The sequence below is a fragment of the Lasioglossum baleicum genome, chromosome 3 (assembly GCF_051020765.1).
Source record: "Lasioglossum baleicum chromosome 3, iyLasBale1, whole genome shotgun sequence".
Classification (NCBI taxonomy): domain Eukaryota; kingdom Metazoa; phylum Arthropoda; class Insecta; order Hymenoptera; family Halictidae; genus Lasioglossum; species Lasioglossum baleicum.
The window spans coordinates 2,207,756-2,228,625 of NC_134931.1; the positions used below are offsets into that span (position 1 = coordinate 2,207,756).

At 40.1% G+C, this 20,870-nt stretch overlaps 2 protein-coding genes across 5 annotated transcripts; both read left to right on the top strand.

Annotated features, from left to right (window-relative positions):
• Positions 1-1,330: 1,330 nt before the first annotated feature.
• Positions 1,331-14,483, top strand: Hmt4-20 (Histone methyltransferase 4-20). Of its 4 annotated transcripts, none has more exons than XM_076447249.1 (9): positions 1,331-1,522; positions 2,604-2,837; positions 2,917-3,082; positions 3,169-3,339; positions 3,409-3,537; positions 3,620-3,809; positions 3,915-4,326; positions 4,686-6,500; positions 7,074-14,483. In XM_076447249.1, exons 2-9 carry the CDS (start codon positions 2,623-2,625, stop codon positions 7,465-7,467), a joined length of 3,492 nt encoding a protein of 1,163 aa, XP_076303364.1. In that variant the 5' UTR covers positions 1,331-1,522; positions 2,604-2,622; the 3' UTR covers positions 7,468-14,483. The 4 variants fall into 4 exon arrangements, with proteins under 4 accessions (XP_076303364.1, XP_076303365.1, XP_076303362.1 ...); XM_076447250.1 differs by lacking the exon at positions 1,331-1,522 and adding an exon at positions 1,551-2,450; XM_076447247.1 differs by lacking the exon at positions 1,331-1,522 and adding an exon at positions 1,551-1,873.
• A 1,643-nt stretch (positions 14,484-16,126) lies between these two features.
• On the top strand, positions 16,127-20,842 carry LOC143221765 (kin of IRRE-like protein 1). The gene is made up of 6 exons (XM_076447254.1): positions 16,127-16,608; positions 16,808-16,968; positions 18,024-18,234; positions 18,300-18,450; positions 19,359-19,507; positions 20,271-20,842. The coding sequence occupies exons 1-6, from the start codon at positions 16,518-16,520 to the stop codon at positions 20,369-20,371; spliced, it is 864 nt and encodes a 287-aa protein (XP_076303369.1). The 5' UTR covers positions 16,127-16,517; the 3' UTR covers positions 20,372-20,842.
• Positions 20,843-20,870: the final 28 nt, after the last annotated feature.

Sequence of the window (20,870 nt, forward strand, 5' to 3'; positions counted from 1 at the left end):
GTCTGCATCAATTGCAAGATATAGAAACCAAATTGAATGTTACATATATCTTCCCTGGAGAAATCATTGTACATACTTTTTATAATTTTTTTGTTGAATATTTTTCACGATTTTTTTGTGCTGAACGAAATATTGAATAAGAACCATGTACAGAGGGAAGCTATAACTTTTGCAAAGATATAATTTATACATCAATTCATTGGAACAGGTTCAAAGTCACTGCTGCAGTAAAGTTCCTTGTCTCCATGCTTGTCTCCACTTGTCTCCCTTGTCTCTGACAGCGACGGCAGCACTGTCGCGGTTGTAAATTGTCAGCCAATCATTGCAAACATAACTGTTTCTTAACCTTCCCCTAATGTCTTATTGTGCTTCCTGAATTATAAGACGTTAGCGAGGAAATTGACCATGAATCGTACACATGTGTGTCATTGATAAAACGAGATATTATTCATTGATTGGTAACAGTTCAAGTACGATTACTGATAGCGATAAATGTGGAAATCATAGTTCACGTATTCATTGGGTGTATTAACTTCTCGTTTGAATCCAAAGTATCAGCTGTTTCGCTGATAAGCCGCTCCTGCGATAATACTACAGTTAATTTCTCTTATGTGTTTCTTTGTCATCCGTTTTCTGCATTTCTCATTATTTTATTTACGAAAGCTTGCGGAACTGAATTCTTAACAAATGCTGTAGAAAAAATTAATTCATTAATAAAAATTAATTTACACTTTTTTTACCAGCTTCTATAGTAGTAGTAGGAATTATTTAATTCCTTATCACACGCACTAATTCCCTTACGTATATGTATATCTAAACTTATACACGTGATCGTTATGCACATTTTCAAAGTATGAAAATCAACAATGAAAATTCGCAGATATCGTGATCATTCCTATTGCAATTATTTCAACGTAACTGCAATTAACGATTACAAACAAAATGTAAACTTATCAATGAAGGTTAGCGATGAAATTTTTCATTTACTCTATGGTCAGTCGCAATTAATTAATCATTTAATCATCGATTGAATAGATGAGTGAGTTACTTATTTATTACCTAAATATTTGACGGTACAAGTTAAAAAGTAATAACGATCAACGATTATTAATATACTTATTAGCGAGCGATCGGCAACTGAATTGCACCAGTCGATCGAATCGATCGCAATTATCCACGAATAATCCTCTCCAGTTGCGAGCAATAATTAATCAATCAAATGAAAAATATTAATCGATTAACGCTAGAGTTTGTTACGGAGAGAACGGTGAAATATCAAAACGGTTGTCATGGGAACGCAGTGTTACATCTTTCAAATCTCACGTTACCAAATGAATGTCTCCGACAACTTCAGCTCGATTCTGACAAGGGACAGAAAGAAATGTTCACTGAAAATGTATATCGGACCGAGCGTGCAGCTCGTATCCACACACAGAGCTATGTAATTTCTCAACAAGCTGCTCGTGGATCGTTCCGAGGAAATTCGGGGCTGCGAAAGCTTTAGAGTAATTCAGGCAGCTCGGTAAAGTCAGAAATGTTACTAGACCGATGTGTTCAAGACATATATATGTATGACGTTCGCGACATTCTGTAGTTCCAAAACATGGATTTTCTCGCTTGCATTCACGATTAAATGGTCATCCTTTCTGGATTTGTTTCGACAAACCGTGTGCTGAGTTCCGTTCGAGTTACGAGAGGATCGAAGCGATTCAGTTACAATGATCAGTACCTTTACAGCACGAAAATAGGGAAAGTGTGCGTGCCTATAGTAGAACTGCCATGATAGATCCGAACGCGTCTTCGTCCTATTCGAAAAAAGTCCGAGATTGCTAGCAAAATGCGTGTTTTCTATTGTCAGGAGAGTTTCTTTAAGGTAAGTGCGGTTCCAGGATCGAGATGGGACATTTCGATCGTTCTCGAGTTTCGTTGGAAGAACGGAAATTCTCTGGATAAATTGGAGCGCAGCGTGCCTCTAGGAGCGCTCTGGCTCGTCTGCGCCATTAGAGTTCACGAGCATGATCTCCAGATATTCGTGTTATATTGTTGAAACAATACCTAACACCGACGTGCCGCTGCTCCGGTCCCCGCACATGCTTTGTCTCTCGATTATTTAACGTTTACGCGACTCGCAAACAAATTCACCGATACAATCGATGCGTTGACGTCCCGAAATTTTTAGCAGTGCATTCTTTACCGAACAATTATATTTTTCTCTTCATCGCTTTCGTTCGTTTTGCCTCGAGTTTCGTGTATTTACAATTTACCTGTTCGTCCACGAAACGTCACCATGTGAACCTAAAATCAGTGCATCTCATCTTGTAATGATCTTTCCGTTTCTTCGCTTCGATGTATCTTGTGTCACTGATCTTTCCGTGATTTGTCACACTCGCACCCGTTTTGTCCAGTTAAAGTGTCATTTTGTAAATAAACGTTTCTAGCATACGTTCAAGGTAATTCCGTGCGTATACTCTGCATAGTTAGCACAGGATATTTAATACCAATGAGATTGTCATTTGTAACGGAGACATGTGAAATAATTTGTGTTTAATGTGGTTGTTCTTATGTTGTTGTGAAATGTAAAACGAGCCCTTTCTTTTCCGCAGTAACAGTACAGATTACAGAATGGTGGTGGATTGCTCGTCCATTCAAAGCTCAGCAGCTATAGTACGGAAGCAGGAGCAAAGATTAGGTGGGTCGGTGGGTGCCAAAATGCAACCTAACAATGTTGGCAGTTGCGGTGGCATGACGCCCAAGGAACTCTCCGACAACGATGACCTAGCAACTTCTCTGGTGTTAGATCCTTATTTAGGATTTACCACCCATAAAATGAACATTAGGTAAATATCTATGCGAGGAAATATAAGATGTTCTCTTAATAACTCGAATGTCTATAAACATGGTTATTTCATTATAAAGGTACAGACCACTCAAAGCAAATAAAGAAGAACTGAAAAAAATTATCTGTGAATTTATTCAAACGCAAAATTATGAGAAGACATACAAAAAGTTGATGGGTGGTGATTGGGGTGCACGGCTTCCGCATACAAAATCTAAGCAGCAACAGATCAATCTGGAGAAGCACGTGAGTCATGTTTGCGAAAAGGAAATATTTACCGTGACCTATTTAAGTCTGCTGAAACCAACTGTATTTTCTTCTTTTTTGTGTAGATTTACCGATACTTACGAGTTTTCGACAAGGATTCTGGATTTGCAATAGAACCGTGTTATAGATATTCTCTAGAGGGTCAAAAAGGTGCCAAAATTTGTGCAACTCGAAAATGGTTGAAGCACGACAAAATATCTTGTCTAGTTGGTTGTATCGCTGAGCTCAGCGAAAAGGTTTGTTAGCGATGATAGAAGAAGCGGGCGGAACTGAAATTTCCATTTACTCGTGAAATGACGTTTCAGGAGGAAGCAGCGTTACTTCATCCCGGCAAGAACGATTTTTCTGTAATGTTTAGCTGTAGGAAGAATTGTGCACAACTGTGGTTGGGTCCAGCGGCGTACATTAACCACGACTGTAGGGCTAACTGCAAGGTCGATAAGTATATCCAGTTTACTTCTCTTTTTATCCTGTTGCAGCTATTCGCTAATTCCATGTAATTTCTATAAAATACAGTTTGTGGCAACAGGAAGAGACACAGCTTGCGTTAAGGTACTTCGGGACATCGAAGTGGGCGAGGAAATAACATGCTTCTATGGGGAAGACTTCTTCGGGGATGGTAACTGTTACTGCGAATGTGAAACCTGCGAAAGGAGAGGAACTGGAGCTTTCGAAAAGCAAAAGCCTGGCGAAGAGCTCTCCTCTGGTACTTTCTACAAGTTGACTTCAGTTCGAATTGTTCAACTTCGTTTATTGATTTATTCTCGTGAAATAAATATTTGTTACTAACGAATGGGAAAAACTGTTGCAGGATATCGACTGAGGGAAACGGACAATCGTATTAATCGTACGAAACATAGACAGCAGCCATTGAATCGCAATAAACAACAAGCGGACACTGCGTTAACAGAAAGGAACGCGGTGCTGGTTGGTAACGCAGCAGTTGCACCGCAGAGTCTCAGCATGAAGGAGCTACGGAGGAAGGGTTTGACGAAGTACGACGCGGAATTGTTGATCGCGCAAGGTTGTCGGTTTTCTGACATCGCCCAGCAACAGCCGAGCATAAACAATGGGGAGAACGTGCTGCAAGCATCACGACCGCACCCATCCGCCATTACCAATTCCGTGACGAGAAACCTACGAAATAAGCAGCTTAGTAAATTCGACAATAACAACGGCCATCAGAACAATGTGAAAAACAATCAAACCCTTAGGGCCTCCAGGTGAGACTGCACGTCATCTCGAGTAATTACAGTAATGTCTCGATGTACAATATGTCTCTAAACATTAACTAAAAATTACTGTATTTACTTTATGGGAAGGTAGCTCTGATCACTTTGACCTTGACATATGTTGTCAAGGGCATCCTCTTAACCTAGTTCGAATAATTGATAACTGGCATTTCTGACAAACATTTAAGAGAATCAATGCAGTATTCTCAACCTTTCAAAATTATCGAAGAAAGAATACACTTTTTATTTGACTTCTATTTTTATTCTATTGATAACATATGTCACTGTCAAGGTCATCGTAATCGTCGCCGACGATTAACGCGAAATTCTGCTTCGCATTTGATTCGCAGGCTGCACAAACGAACGGAGACGAAAAAGAGCAGAGTTTCGGAAAAAGCTAGGTCTCCCTTGAACGGTTCCATAGCGAAGAACATCGAGATAGAAGATATAAGTCATCGCAAAGAGGATTCCGACAGAGTGGAAGTAACCGAGGAAGTGGTATACTCGAGACTTCATAAACCACATTCGGAGAACAACTTGAACGAAGAGATACACGACATTTGCCATGTTCAGTCCTCGCACCATGACATGATAGAACAGTCGTCGACTTGCTCCGACGTACAGAAAGAGTGTCCACCAATGCTTTTGAAAGATAACCGAGAATTGGATTGCGAATCGTCGTTCGACGAGAAAGAAACAGGCGACGTAGAAGTTAACTCTAATTCAATAGGTAATGTTAATGCTTCCGATTCTAGAAAAGATCATTATAGTACAAATACCTGTGATTCAGTTCATGTAAGTTCCATACCCGAAGCAACTCGTTTCGATCATTTAGACGTGGCTAGTAACAAAGAATTAATCCCACAAGAGAAGTACCAGTCTAGGACTTGTCGCTATAGTTTATCCCCAACTGGACATTCTGAGGACGGGAACAGCGTGTCCGTAACAGCAATAAAGTCGGACAGTTGTCTCAGAAATCTTCTAGAACTGGAGGAACAGCAAGACTCCAACGAGAACAAAGTAGCCAATTACGAACCGACGAAAACGGATGAATTCTGCGAGATTGCGGGGCAGACGCCTCCGATTCGCGTAAAATCGCCTGAGAACGTCATTATCGAAAGCGATAGAAATATTCCCGCACTGTTCGCCGCTCAAAACCCTACCAGGGAGCATAAAACTAGCGATCAAATCAATTCGGCCACGTTGATCAAGTGTCTGGTGCAGAACCAGGCTGGCAAGTTCAATAAATTTATTCCGGAGCCCATCAAGTTCTCTGTGAACGATGAGCACAGTGAAACAAATTTCATTGAGGACAATTCGAGCATGGAAACCGACGGCGAGAAAACTGTCGACTGTCATGGTGCGGTATTGACGACTCATCAAAACGACTTATTACTTAAGAACGATGTGTACATAGTGAACGTTGAGAATACAGAGATGAACATCGAGAAACCGACCGTCGTTGAATCGTGCGCAACGGATGCGGATTCTCGGACGCAGCCATGCCAAGAAAGTGCTTCGGACTTCGGTGTAATGGCGACCAATAGTTACAGCAATGCAACCAGCCACAATCTCTTAGAGGATAGTCAGAATTTTCTGTTGAAACAGTCCTTGGAGCAGCATGAAATATCGAACGCTACGTCGAGATCGCATAAGAGTCGGAAAAAGTTGTTCAGCGATAAAAGGTCTGTCTTGTCCGGTTTGAAGGAGGAACTGGAGGCAATGGGCGAGCATAAAACCGGAGACAACGGGATCACGTCTGTCTCGAAGACCCGCAGCAAAGCGGCGAAAGCGAAGAGCCGTCTGACGAGAAATCAAAAAAGGGATCGGCAGAAAATCCCGAGCACCGACATCGGCGTGGCCGACGACGATTCCGGTATTCAAGGTGATATCTACGAATTTAGCGAAAAGGAGAGCAATCTGGAGGATATTAGAATACCGTCGATCATGCGACGGACGAAGCAGGAGTCCACTCGCCAGGCGTCCGTGCTCACGTCCCATTTACAAGAGATGCAATATAACGACGAATGCAATAAAGCCGAGCCGCCAGTATTAGTCCCGCAGGAGCCCTGGCCGCCTGCGAGTTGTAATCAAAATCAGTTCGCAGACTCGGACGGCAGCAGTCAATCGAGGGAGAACTCGGTCGACGGCGAAAGTCTGAAAAGGTGAATCAATCGACGTTGCTTTTACGTTTCTATGATATCTCTCTGTAGCGTCGCGTCGCTCGAGAGACGCTCCGAAGCGGCGAGTAACGCTTCAGGGTCTTGTTCTCATTGGCTAGCCAGTTTTTACAAGCTGAAGTAAAGAGGGACAGCGTGAAATTGAGTCCATCTAATTCGAGCACTTTAAGTATCTCCATTGTTATCGATAGTAGAACAAAAATGTCAGAGAAATACGTGGTTATTTTTAAACGGGCAAACCACTTTTCTAGAGGTGAACTTTCTTGGATTATACTGGGTGTCCCATTTTAATGCAGGACAAATTATTTAGCTTGAAAAGATATATTGTGGTGGGAATAATTTTATCGAGATTATATTTTTACTGCCAGCACACATAACAGTCATGTTCGACACGAATTCGATAACCTACTACTATAATTGTGACCTTCGCGCGACCTTGAGTACGAAAATAGATGGAAATAGAAAGATTGTATCTATTTTCATCCTGCTGAAGGTCATTCGAAGGTGAAGAGGAAGAAGTATGAAAGAGTGGAAGAGTTGACGTATGGGTTTTTGCAGATTATCAACATATAACAACGAAAATGCACAAAAACCGGCCAGCTTGACCGAGTGCCAGTGGCAGACGAGTACGACGAACTGCCAAGTTTGTCCGACCACGCCGGAGAGGACTGGTCGGTTAAAGCTGACCCTGCGTATGAAGCGTTCGCCGGTTTTGGAGGACATCGTGGAGTCGGGGACGAGTCTCAGCGAGGACAGCTACGAGCCCGAGTACGAAGTGTTGCGCGTGGAGGGCGTGGAACGAAGCAGACGTAAGAAGAAGCATAAAACTCGGGACCGGGAGAGACGGCACAAGAAACGAGAGCTGAACTTGGACCCACCGCCGCCGCCGATGAAAAGGCTGCGCTTGATCTTCGGCAACGAGACGCATACCATCGACTTCCCGCACTCTTAACAGCTATAAATAGGAATTGTTGTCGGTTCCGCTCTGAACAAACTATTAACAGAAACTTGGGCGTGCGAAAGCAGGCCTCCTTGTCCCGTTCTCCGTAAACACCCCGCCTCTAGTGGTGGCCCTAGAGGTGGCTCCTAGAGCTGGAGGTAGAGAGACGACACTCTCTACCGCTACAATTCAAATTAGAAGCGTTCTCTCAGTTGCGTTCTTTACCGTGTTCGCCGTCTGAATTTCCCCTTCGCCTCTTGTTCTTCTAACAACGAATGCTTCAAGGCCTACCTGTGCAGTCCTTTGTTTCGCGGTGAAAAAGCAAAAAACGGTCGAGAGTAAAAAGGAGAGTGGCCGCGTTCGGATCGATCTCGCTGGGGAAAAAGCGAAAACGGGAAATTTCGCTGCGCCTCCGGTATCGCAGCCACTAAAGCGGTGATTTTGTTTTCTTTTTTTTTTTGTATTAATTATTCTGTACATATGATTTTGATACAAGAGACAGGCTAGGCGATCTACGGTCTTTCAATAATATCGATTAACCCCTTCGGCACCGATGAGGTTGTTTCGTTCTTTCTTTTTTCTTCTTTTCCTTTTTTTTTACTAATATTTATGCATCGTACGGGAAAAAAAATTCACGCGTGATCATCTCCCCCCCACTCCATCCCGCTGTTCAAAGCTCGGATGGGGTTGTGCACCGACGGTTGTTCGAGTTGCATCTGAGCTGCACCTGTTTTCGGTAGATAAAGAAAAAAAAAAGAGAGGACAAAGGAGGAAGATCCATACTCTTATACTATGTATAAAAATAGATATTATTATAATAATTGAATAATAATGATAATAATTAAATAATTAATTTAGCTAATACTAGGTAGCACACATTAATTGCTGTTTTCAGAATTGCGTGATCGATATCATGAGAAACGTTGTACATAATGCTTATACATATACATTACGTATATACACGTCTATATGCATACAGACACGTACAATATGTAGCTGTATGTATATACCTGTGTATATATAAGTATATATATATATATATACATATACATATATTATATATATGCTTGTATATATGCGCGCGTAGGTATGCGTGTACTGCGTGTTCTGTTTCGCTCATGGATACGCGCAAACGTACGTGCGTGTATACGTGAATCATTCATTACTGTATTCTGTATATCGATGTATTACAATGCTGCAGGTGAACAGCGAACACGCACGTGAATATGTGTATCGGAATACACCGTTTACGAATATAGTAACGAAATAATAACAACAACAATAATAACGATTAATACCACTAAGAGAATTTCATTTAGCGAGTCGAGAGCCAGGGAGAGAGAGAGAGAGAGTTAAAAAAGGGAATTTTGGAATAGAAAACAGAAAAAGAAGAATGAGAAAAGAGAGTAAGGAGAAGAAGTGAAGGAAAACTAGATTATCTGTTTGATAAAACTAGTTTCTCTTTGTCGAACCTCGAGGAACGTGATCCTTTTGCGTTGAACCATTTGCTGTACACATAGACGTAGACAATGAAATCAATGCGTCGTTTCGATTGTGAAATAGTTTCTTTTTTTCTTTGTTTATTGTTGAGACTTCAGGCTCAAGTATCATTAGAAGAGTCGCGCGATTTTTCGAGCATCCAGATCTGAAACGCTTCTCGGTCGAAAAGAATTTTTCTATATGGTATACACATATATGTACATATATATATTTTTTGTTTCTCTCTTTCTTTCTTAGTTCTTTTTTCGACAGATGCAACACAATTACACGGTGTACGTTTGAAACATTTTCATAGACACTTTCCCTCCCACCCCTCGTTACGTTTCACAAAAACCTTCGCGCGTTACACGCTAGAACTGCTATAGTAATTGCTAGAATCCGGATTTTTATATGAAATAAACGTTCTCTGCCTCGCTCTCGCGAGAGGCAGGAGATAAACAGATATTTATTTCCATCCTTAGCTCTCCGTCACCTTATTTTTCTTTTCTTTTTCAACGAAACATATGTAACTGGAAATATGTATGACGTTGAGAAAATTGCAAAATAGTAATACACGAATTTTTTAACTGGAAATCAGACTTAAACCAGCGGATAACAAACGTGCGACAAAATAACGTAGCATGTAGAGAGTAATTAAACTAGACTGCAGATCTTATGCATTTATGACGTCTACAAATTTTGTAAAGTCGCAAGAAACATGTATACGAACTACAATAATTTTTCGCTTTATTTTTACTGTTAAAAATTGTTTCAACATCTAAATGAAGATTTCTTGCTGCGCCTTTGAATAAACAACCCATAAAAATGGAAATTTGCATACAGATTGCGTAGAAATTTTTCAAACGTTTTCCCGGTTTGCATCCCATCTACTCGTTTTGGTCATAAACGCATAAACACGGACGGCGTGAAAAATTTGTTAAAAATAAATTCATTCACTTCTACGATATAATTTTCGTTGTTAGAACAGTTCTAGCGTCGAACGCGGTGTTTACGGTAATCGTGAGCGCATTGTAAACGGGAGACCAATTATTTATTTCACATAATTCATCGTTCGATTTGTTCGTTGAAGCTAATACGATAGACATTCGTTCGGTTGCAACGGCGATTCGTACTATATGTAGTATCTACAACGTTTTATACACGTGCAATAGCACTTCGAAAGATTCGAATCGACCTCTCGGTTTCTCCGCGGGTATCGACCAGCGACCTTTCAACTTCTCCGCTCGGTGCAACGATAATGCACTCGAACTATTTCTTCAATTCTCGCGATATTTTCGATTCTTCACGAAGAAATTTTTCGAATCTTTCGAGGCGTGATTGTACGGACTACGATATGCAATGGTTAACCATTCGAGAGACATAAATTCGATGACAGTTCAAATTTTAATCTCACGTCGCATGAACTACCACCGGAAGAGAATGTAAGCACCGAGTTTCAATCCACAATCCAAAAAATTAACACGTTAACTACCGCTAGATAATATTTTCAAAAATTTTCCAATTCGTAAACGAGGATTGCTTAGTTAATTTTTCTAGTAGCATAACATTCGCTGAGAATCTTATATTACCAGACTGCGGATGTTTATGCAGTTTGCAACTTTTGCAAATCTTATTTCCGGTGGTAGTAGCCTTTGCAGAAATTAAATAAATAAAAGTTGTGCTAAATTCCGTCGAATTTTATATTCGAACCTTTTTTGAAAATTATCGGAAGCCATAAATGCATAAAGATCCGCTATCTACTTATCACGTAACAGGCTCCCGGTATACAAAGTGTTAATTAATAAAGTTATCGAAACCGGAGACGAAAGTAAACGAAATTCATCTGCAAAATTTTCAAACACAGTTGGAAGAGCCTTCATCGCATTCAGAAGCAATCGCTATAACTCCGATCGTGCGCGGAGGATGAATTGCACTCTGAAACACGAGATAGATCTATCCAATCGTACGGCAGCGTTAAAAATGGTCAAAGTAGTTTATGTCTTGTTCGTTCGCACAGTATATTTTCGTTTTGTACGGATGGACAGCGGATCTAATGCATCTGTATCGAAATTTCACGTGGTTTCCATTTCGCTTGGCATTCAACTTTCGCAGAGCAGATTCTTGTCGGAACGAATTTGTTGAGTTATCGTATAATTGTTAGAGTTAAACATTTGCACGAGGATCCGCGGTCCGATTACATTTCTATCTAGCGAAACGCAATCGCGGCAGCGTAAACGTGTCAAGGACTGCTGTACATTTCTATTAAATATACGTGTACATCTTTTTCTCTTTTCGTCCTGTGTTTGTTGTCAAGATGTATACTCTCGAGACGACGACGACGACGATGACTGGACTGCGGATGTCATGCATTTCTGACGAAAAATGACTTCAAAAGTCTCGATGCATTGTTTTGAATTAAAGAAAGAGAAACATTTTTATCTGGCTTCTTTTGTTTTAGTAATTGACGGGCATAATTTTTATTTCGCATAAATATCCGCAGTCGGATGTTGTCAGTTTTGCGAGATGTTTGATTGAGAAGAAGGGAGTACGGACCAGGCGGAGAAATCAGTATTAGATCAGTTAATTAACCGAGATATTTGATAGGAAGCCGACTCGACGTTCTACGTGACTCGAGTTTCAAAATTTCGCGAACCTGATCAAACGAAGCCCCCACACGACGATCATTCCTCCACCGTGCAATAGAGCATTTAAATAACACTTAAGGGCGTTCCGTAATTTAACTTAATCATTATATACAAATAGGATGTAATTTTTCCTTGATAGTATGTCCGTTAATCGATCTATATACATTCTGTAAAGTTTGTGATAAACGAAAAGAACGAAAAAGAAAAGAAAAGATGCTATTGTATTATTCGACTCGACTATTCTCGTTCCGGCGTAGCTCCGGCAAGTTTCTTCTCGAGAATAATGGGTTCAGCGAGCTCTGTCAGTGAACAGAGAGCGGATCGGATTGGATCGGATCGAAAACGCGAAAGAGAACCAGTCGATTTCGCCCGTTGTACATTCAGATTTTGCGAAACGGCGACGGTCCGTGATAAACCGGAGAAGAAACAGCGAAACCTTTTTCCCACCCCCAAGCAATTCGTCATTTTTGCGAGAATCTTTTACGAGAATACGTACCGCGTTTCCGTTGTTTCTGCGTGTGTGTAACGAGAGAACGATTTGTAACCTTTCGCCGGAGGATCGTCCGACGAGTTCGTGCGAATTTCTGTTTTCCAAAATCCGCTGGGAACAACAATTTTTGCTTTGCCGACGGTGCTGTCGATTTTTCAACATTTATAAGAAACATTTGTGTTTTTGCTAGATATTCAGCGTTTTTGTACATAACGATTCCAAAAGAATTAATAAATTTATGTCATTCGAGGTAACTTAATTTACGAACGAAATCTTTCTTCTTTTGGAAATTAATCTCGAAAGAGATTGTTAGATTAGATTGAAATTGTTATCGAGAGATCGCTTATAAGCAAACTTCAGTTGCAATAATAAGAATCGAGAGCCGAGGATTGTCGTGGATTTTTAATCGAAATCCGTGACTCGGGACGAAGAAATTCGCTGTAAAATGAAAGCGACACGAACTTGGTGGACAATCTACTGCAATTTGTAAGCTTCAAAGAGCCTCAATTCATCAAGAAAAAAGCCAGACTCGTTTCCTGGCAATTTCTCATCTCGCAAAACGATTCCCGCTGGGTTCTACCGGGCAGAACCTTCTGGGACGATCGAAAGCTGTAAATCGATTGCGAGTTGTGGTAGTTGCATTGCGAGAAAGAAAGAAACCTCGACGCGTTCACGGTTTTGTCGGCCACCTGTACATATTTTGCGGATGTGCTTCTGATTATATAAGACTCAAGATCAAACAAAAGATTTTCCGTTCGATTCGACTTGAGACTCGAACTTCCCATGGGAAACGAGCTTTCCGCGCGTGTAAATTTCGCGAACGAGACCGTGAACGTGTTCGCTCGAAAAAGTTGGCGATGCTTATTTAACCTGTTGATCAGGCGAGTTTCCTGGATAAAATCAAAGTAACAACAATTTTGTTGAAACGAGGTGAATAAGATTCTTCTAATCGCAACCATTACTTCTTGCGATCATGCTTGTGCGCGTCACTGTCCAATAAATATGGAAGCAAATTCGTAGTATTTACAGGTTGATTGTGCAAGTTTATGCAAATATAAATTTTCAAATAAAAATTTGAAGGAATCTGTATTAAAAGACTGAATTTCCTTCGTAAACACCTTTAACCCTTAGTGGTGACTCTGAGAGGAATTTCATCTCCAATCCTACTGAAAGTTTCATCTCAATTTCATACTCATGAAATTTAAACATTTGTTCGACTATTTTCACTCTCTGTGATCTTTTAAATTTCATGGGTACGAAATTGATATGATAACGCATGCAATACTTAAATGTTTTCCAGTTAAAATAGCTCCGAGTGCTTAAAGGGTTAAAGTGCATTTTATGAATATCTAAGCTACACATTTACTGAATACTTTTCGAAAAAAGATTTTTGATTCTCTAGCTTGTGGTATGAACGCATAACTTCCACGGTCTCCTTATAGTACCACGACCGAGAGGAGAAGGAATTGTCGGACGGATTAAAAAGAAAATGAAAAAGTAATGATCACGAACGAATTACCTCGTTCAACAGGTTAAACGAGTGCATTCGAGGAGAAGTTAGGATTGACGACGAGGAGTAGGCCGTTTAACTATGGCGACGCTTCGAGGCCAACTCGAGAGCTTGTTCATAATGATTTCGTACGATTCTGATCGGTGAACGATCGCGATCGAGACCCATCGAGCGCTGATTAATCTTTTTACGTTATTGACTGTGCAACTTGATAGCACACACACACACACACACACACACACACATACACATACACGCCAATGCACACTCTTGTTAAGAGTGATCATCTTTCATTTTCACTTTTAGCCTGAGGGAATTCGTTGCTTTCCGTTGTGCGGGACAGCTTTCCTCTCACTGCCATTGAAACGTCGTTAGTTTCCTCTTTGAACTTAAAGCTCGTCGTTGTTAAATTAATAAATACACGATGTTCACGAATGCGAATGCTGCAATGTTGCAATAGCTGTCGTAAGCGAGACATCCTACAGGATACGAAAGTGTTCGTGATCTTTTGCGTTTAACCGGCGATAGTGCTGTCGATCGTTGTATCGACTGAATCGTTTTCATCGAATTCGTTGAAAATGATGTTAGCGTTCCGACCGGGACAGTATCGTCGATTGAGAACAAACGAACGACGCGAGGAACACTTTCTTCCTCATGCTTCGTACATGGTGACCGGCAATTTTAATTGAAAACCGATTATTCGAAGAACCCACGGTCTCGGCGTATACTGTAACTGTATTATTGTCAGTACTGTAATTGTATTATCTTTGTTGATCAAAAAAAAAAAGGAAAAAATGCCAAGAGAAAAGAAAAGAAACAAAAGCATAAAAATTGTATATTATCATTATTATTTTCTACGAATTAAGGTGTAACAATAAATGAATTGCATAGCCCAAGTAATATACACGGATGTGTTATTGTTTCGAGTGATAATGTGAAACCGTCTCGTTATAGATCCGCGAAGCCTGTAAAACCTGCGACGAAACCGCGAGAACAGTAGCGTGCAGTTTGTGTATAGAGATTTCGCAGACCGGAAGCCATCGTTTTATATATACGTATATATATATAACACTGGTATAACGCTGTAACGTACTATTAGAACTGGTTCAGTTCACCGTTCGTTTCCCTTTTCCCTTATTTAACGACAAAGCTGTATGCCTTTCTTGGCGTGCCAGCTTCAGAATGTGAAAATATACGTTTTAATACGCAAAAGCTGCACAGATTCTCGATTTATTTTCTATGTTATTTGCAGTCACGTGAAGCGGAACATGACGAATTGATTCGACGAACTCTGGATTTTTCCGAGAGATGGAAACTTTCTCAAGCGGCTACAAAGAAATCTACGAATATAATTCAATCCATTATAACGTAATTCGTAATTCTCCTCTCTTATTCAATTAAATCACAATGCAATTCGTTCTTATAATTGAAATACAATTATAAAGTACAGTGTAATTATGAGGTATAAATAAGAAGAATATAAGAGGTGGAAAAAGAAAAAGATAACAGTGATGAGCATGATATCACTCATAAATTCATATTGTTTGATTAAAAATACAATTCTGCATTACGTTCGTTTCAGAAAAGAAATATAAATTGTCGAAAGGCATAAGACGAAATTACTACAGAAAAAAGTAATACTATTTAATAGGAAAGACCGAAAACAAGAACATTCTTCATGTGATGGCAGTTGTCAGCAAGTTTTAAATTAATTTTAATGAACACTCTTTGCTGAAACATCTTGTCACTAAGATTGCTGCTTGCATTTTGTTCGTAAACATAAACATAAAGAATTTAGTACGATTTCAATTTATTTCAGATCGATAAAGGCCACTGCCACTGAAAATAACGTTTTATTAAATTCCACTTTCTTAATATGTACCTACAAAAATTGAAAATTGCATAAACATCCGCAGTGTAGTAATAACCGAGAATAGTAGTAGAGTAATACCGAGATGGGTATTAATATTACTGGCACGATCTGCATGATGAAAAAGTGTAAAAATGACAAGAGAACATGGAGGACTGAATTATTTTTATTATTTCTTTTTTTAATTTTTTATGTGAAAATACATAATGAACATATGTTTATTTCGCAACTAAAATTCAAATGTTGTAATAGAAGTGATTGACATTAATTAACATTGTGTTATTCAATTAAGCTGCATATTTTGTTAATTTTATTAGAATGAATAAATAATAATAAGTAAAATCAAAAATACTGCATTAAACACAACATTATGTCGACAAATTGAAGTGAACCTACCATTATCTCGGCCACTATAGTATCAGCCGCCACGCATCTCTGCATTCATAAATTTTCTCGATCAAAAATCACCAAGCTACGCAAGCAGATATCTCCCAAGTAATTCTTGCAACTCCTTCTCCGCATTTTCAACACACCAAAAAAGGAGTCAAGGAACTTTATCAATAATTCATACGCAGATTAAAATCGGACACCCTGTGCGTACTTTGCCATTCTCCGTAGAATCGCGCAATCGCATAGCGATCGCGAGGCGCCAGCGCGTTCACGTTTCCGCATTACCATCTTCTCCAGAACAGGAAGAGCTTTCAGTGTTTCAAACGCTCCCGGCGCGCGTCGTTCTCAAGAATTGTCCGCGGATCGTCGCGTTCTTAACTTCCCGCCGAAACTATCTCTTTTCTTTCTTTTCTTGAGAAAAAATGTCGTTCAACACAGTTCGAAACCAAACGGCGCGTTTTTCCGCGATGTCAACCGTGTCGTTGAGATTTATGTTCGTTTGCCGTTTCTCTTGGGAAACGGATTAATTCCGGAGAACATATAATTCGCGAATCCCACGGGATGATGGAGAAGAAGGAACGGAGTGTATCCTTCGAGGAACGCCACTGGAATCGCCGATAAACTCGCAGAAAACAGTTATCGAGGAGTAGAAACATGAAAGTATTCCCTACTTAAAAAATGGCACTGTTCCACGGCATGGCTCTTATACTGCTTGGAATCGGATGTCACCTGTTACGCGCCGAACCGGCCTCCGATCACCGGAACCAAGGTAGAATCGCGAAAAGAATCTTCGAAGTTGCGCAACTTTCAAAACGTGATCTTTCGTTTCTCCACGCGAAGTGGACCGAAAGATATAATTCCAGAATAATAATAATTAAGGAACAGCGTCTTCCGGTTTGATCGATGCAAATGTTTGAGAATTGAACGGTGGGAACGAAAAACTGTGTTAACCGGCGCTTCAATTTTAGCGGCGCAACGATTCGAAGATGAGATCGGCAGAACCGAACGGCGAACACATCGAGGGACGAGAAGGACCACTTTTTACAAAGATCCAACTCAAAAAGTGACCGCCGTCGGCGGGCAAACTGTTGTGCTGTTGTGTCGCGTCAAGAATTTGGGGAACAGAACCGTGAGTCTCGTGTTTCTGCAGCGAAACTCGTTAGTTTCCGCTGCTTTGAGTTTCGAAACAATTTCAATCAGATGTAAATCCAGCAGTTGCAATTAGTCGTTTTATCGAGCGGCCGGGATCCATTTTACTACCGTGAACGCGAAACTATGCTTTTATCATCTTTCTAAAGTTCGGAACAGCGAGGTATTATGTTCTTTGGAATTCCAATCTAGTGCAATTGCTTCGAAATTTTGTTTCTTTCTAGACTGGTAGTCCTAGCTTCGCAGAATCTGTCAACTGGTGTTCCGTTTTGAAATGGGCGTTGCTAAATCAACTTTTCAATTTTTATTTCGCTGAATAGATTACTTTGACCTCACGCAATGTTTCAGGCTGCCGGTTGGGCACCCAAAGTGTTAAAGGACACCTATTTGATCACTAGACTGCTTTATGCAAAATAGATGCATCGATTGCAAGGCACAGTAGCGAAATGGAAATTTCTTTCTTCTTTTAATTATCTCTTTTGATCTGAAACTAATATAGGTTTTGCACTCCAAATTCGCCCTTCTTCAAGTCAAATTCAACCTTATGCAAATCAATTTCACCCATTGAGACTTAATTATATATTTATTTAGATACATTACAATAGGGTATGTTCATTTGATCTTAAACTATTCAGTTAACGATTCACGTAATTTTAGATTGTTTCATTAATTGGTACATTTACATTTACAGTTACATTATGTTTATAGTAACGAACATATCTACACACAGTTTTCGTACATTACAAAGTCAATCAATTGGTCATTACTTTTAAATAACTATTTGATGTACTTCTTTGCGATAAATGAAATTTTGAATTTCTTAACAATTAATTTACATTTAATTTGATGTTTTTTTTTACAAAAACTTACTTAAAAGTAGTTTACTTGCAAAACGTTGAAATTAATTTGCAAAACCTGTACGCTGATGTCCTTAAATCATCCTTAGCATAAAATCCGCGGTCTATTGATCAACTACCTGTAGAATTGGAATTAACATTAACGAATTGCAACCACCGAGAACACGTTGCACGACAGGTGTCCTGGATTCGCAAGAGGGACCTGCACATCCTGACGTCAATGTCGACGACCTACACAAGCGACGCAAGGTTCACGATAGTCGGCGATCAGGACATCGACGAGTGGAACTTGCAAATAGATTACGTGCAACCACGGGACACCGGGATCTACGAGTGCCAAGTGAATACGGAGCCCAAGATCCACAGGGCGATTATACTGAAAGTTTTAGGTGAGTTTCCGCAGTTTCTGGATTCGCAGACATCAGTTCATCATCTATTTTTTCCATCAACGAAGACGTTCAAGCCAAGATCACCGGGCCAGAAGAAGTATACGTGAAGAAGGGTAGCACGATCGGTTTAACTTGCATCGTGGACACACAGGACATTCCTCCGAGCAATGTGACGTGGTATCATGCTGGTGCAGCGATCGATTTCGACGGTCCAAGGTGCGTTCATGCCTCGTGTAACTTTACTCTCCTTTCGTTCATTCTGTTTGCTCTCCTTTCGCTCAGCCGATTCTGTGTACTCTGAAGAAAGTACTCGAGAAGTGTCACGTGTATATTCGAGGTTCACGTGTCCCATCCTCGTATTACATGTGTACTTACACGTGTATGTACATATACGTGTTTTAGTGCGTATCATTTTAAGTACACGTGCATTCTCATTGTAATCTGTACAATTTATAGAACACTGATATTATTTAATTTACGTATCGAGACTATATGGTTTCACAAATTTTGCAGTTGGTGGTACAACAATCAATTTGAACATCTAAGAATTGTAGAATCGGGAAGAAAATATCATACTTAAACATATAAATGTTATCCAACAGCTAAGAACATTGTTATTCCAACAGAAATCGTTTAGTGTCAGAATATTAGGACATATCAGATTCTTTTCTAATAAACTAGAGGATTAGTTGATTACCAGACTCCGGATCTTTATGCAAAATAAACAGTTCGTGCATCAATTGCAAGACACAGGAGCTAAATATAAATTTATATTTTTCACTAATAATTTTAATGTAGTAAAAATAATACGTTAATACTGTTAAAGTCTTTGAACCTTTTTAACTGTTTTAAATTGCATCTACTCGTTTTTGTCGTAAATGCATAAAACCCGGTGTCTGTTGATTATATCTTTTTAATGAGAGTGGTTTTAAAATTAATGTTTGCGTCTGTTTTATATAACCATATTTTGCTTTTGAAGGTTAGTGACTATATCCATAAAGTGGATGCGAATTAAAATGCGGATACGTTAATACACGTGTGCTTAAATGTACGTGAAATAGTACACGTACCGAAGTACGTGAAATACACGTGAAATAGTGATCTCTAATTTTTACGTTCGACAGGGGTGGCGTTTCTCTGGAAACGGAGAAGGGCAAGAACGGCACCACCAGCAAGCTGTTGATAACCCGTGCTCTGCTCAACGACAGTGGGAATTACACCTGTGCTTCGAACAAGGTGGCTCCAGCCAGCGTCATGATCCACGTGTTAAACGGTGAGCATATAAATTCGTGGTTTAGCCTCGAACCCATAACGGCCGTAGAGGAATGCTCGTCTCGTTGAACGATTTTATGGGAGCGCTTTCGGTCCGTTTGTCCACCGTTCTAATTTATCGCTTTCCCTCGCGCGTTTCTCTATTTCGTCTAAGCTCGGATGGAACTCTCAATAGATCGTTATCAAGCTTTAGATTTTCTACACTGTGATGATGAAACATTTTTATCTTCAACACTAAAAAACACGTCTTAAATCTTATTTCAGAAGTCTTTAACACGTCTTTGTGCTATCTGGGAAATTCTTCTTTAATGTGATCTCGTGTAATAATGTTATTTCGTCTCAGCAAAATATCCTCCTAACATTTACAATTTCAAACAACGTTTTATCTTATAAATTTCATCTCCGAAGAGTCCAAGAACTTTCCCGATGTTAAATACAGGCAGCCCTTCAGAAACAAGAGATTTCAATTTTCCGGTTTACAAAGTTTCCTTCTTTAAAAATTCTGAGTAGTCTACGTTGCTTTTACAGTTCCCTTTTATTAACCATTTCAAGAGGAAGACGCCTTCGGGCGTTCTTTTTCCTCGCCTTTAAAAATCGTAGTAGCAACTATAAGATCGTTTATATTCACAAGGGAGCGTAGAAAGGTTGCAACGGGTTGTCCAACAACGATAAATCGTTGAGACCACTCTTTTTACAATTCTTGAGGGGAAAAGCACCGCCGAAGCTGTAAACGAACGGAACACCGTGAACGTGTGTTTTTTCAGGGGAACATCCTGCGGCGATGCAGCACGGTGGCACTGGTAATGCGAATAGGAGAGCGATTTTCTTCAGTCTGCTTCTGCTGGTGGACAGAACATTACGGTGAAGTAACGCTTCCGCCTCCGATCGACTTCCGAGGCGTTCTATCCTGTGCATCGTTCCTTAAAGATCGATCGGCCTACTCGCCTAGCCGACCAGCTTTCTGGAACTGTTTTACCGATTCCGGAAGTCGTTCTCCCGCGAGGAGATCGGACAAGGAAACGAACCAACGAGTCCACGAGAAAAAAGGAACGATCCGAAGAAAGGAAAATCTACAATTTCGCTATTCACCAGAATTTCCAGCACAGCTAGGCGTGCACACCCGTGGAAACTTTTCACTCGCTGCTGCACAGCCGGGAAAAATTAATTTCAATGCAATTAAACTCCGCGAAAAATTGACATTCTCCCTTTTTCCCGTGGACCCTTGCAATTCTTGATTCAGCACCCGAATCGCCGGCGGATCTGCAAGTTTGTTCATTTCCTGTAAAGAGAAACGAGCGCAAAAGAATCATGAAATATAACAGCGTGTTTTATTAAACTGCGAATCTCTCGCAACTCGGTGTTTG

Coding starts and splice junctions, on each gene's coding strand:
- Hmt4-20 (XM_076447249.1), top strand. CDS start 2,623: ATGGTGGTGGATTGCTCGTCCATTCAAAGCTCAGCAGCTATAGTACGG. Junction 3,538..3,619: donor ACTGTAGGGCTAACTGCAAG/GTCGATAAGTAT, acceptor TATAAAATACAG/TTTGTGGCAACAGGAAGAGA. Junction 6,501..7,073: donor GACGGCGAAAGTCTGAAAAG/GTGAATCAATCG, acceptor GGGTTTTTGCAG/ATTATCAACATATAACAACG.
- LOC143221765 (XM_076447254.1), top strand. CDS start 16,518: ATGGCACTGTTCCACGGCATGGCTCTTATACTGCTTGGAATCGGATGT. Junction 16,609..16,807: donor CTCCGATCACCGGAACCAAG/GTAGAATCGCGA, acceptor CTTCAATTTTAG/CGGCGCAACGATTCGAAGAT. Junction 18,451..19,358: donor ATCGATTTCGACGGTCCAAG/GTGCGTTCATGC, acceptor TACGTTCGACAG/GGGTGGCGTTTCTCTGGAAA.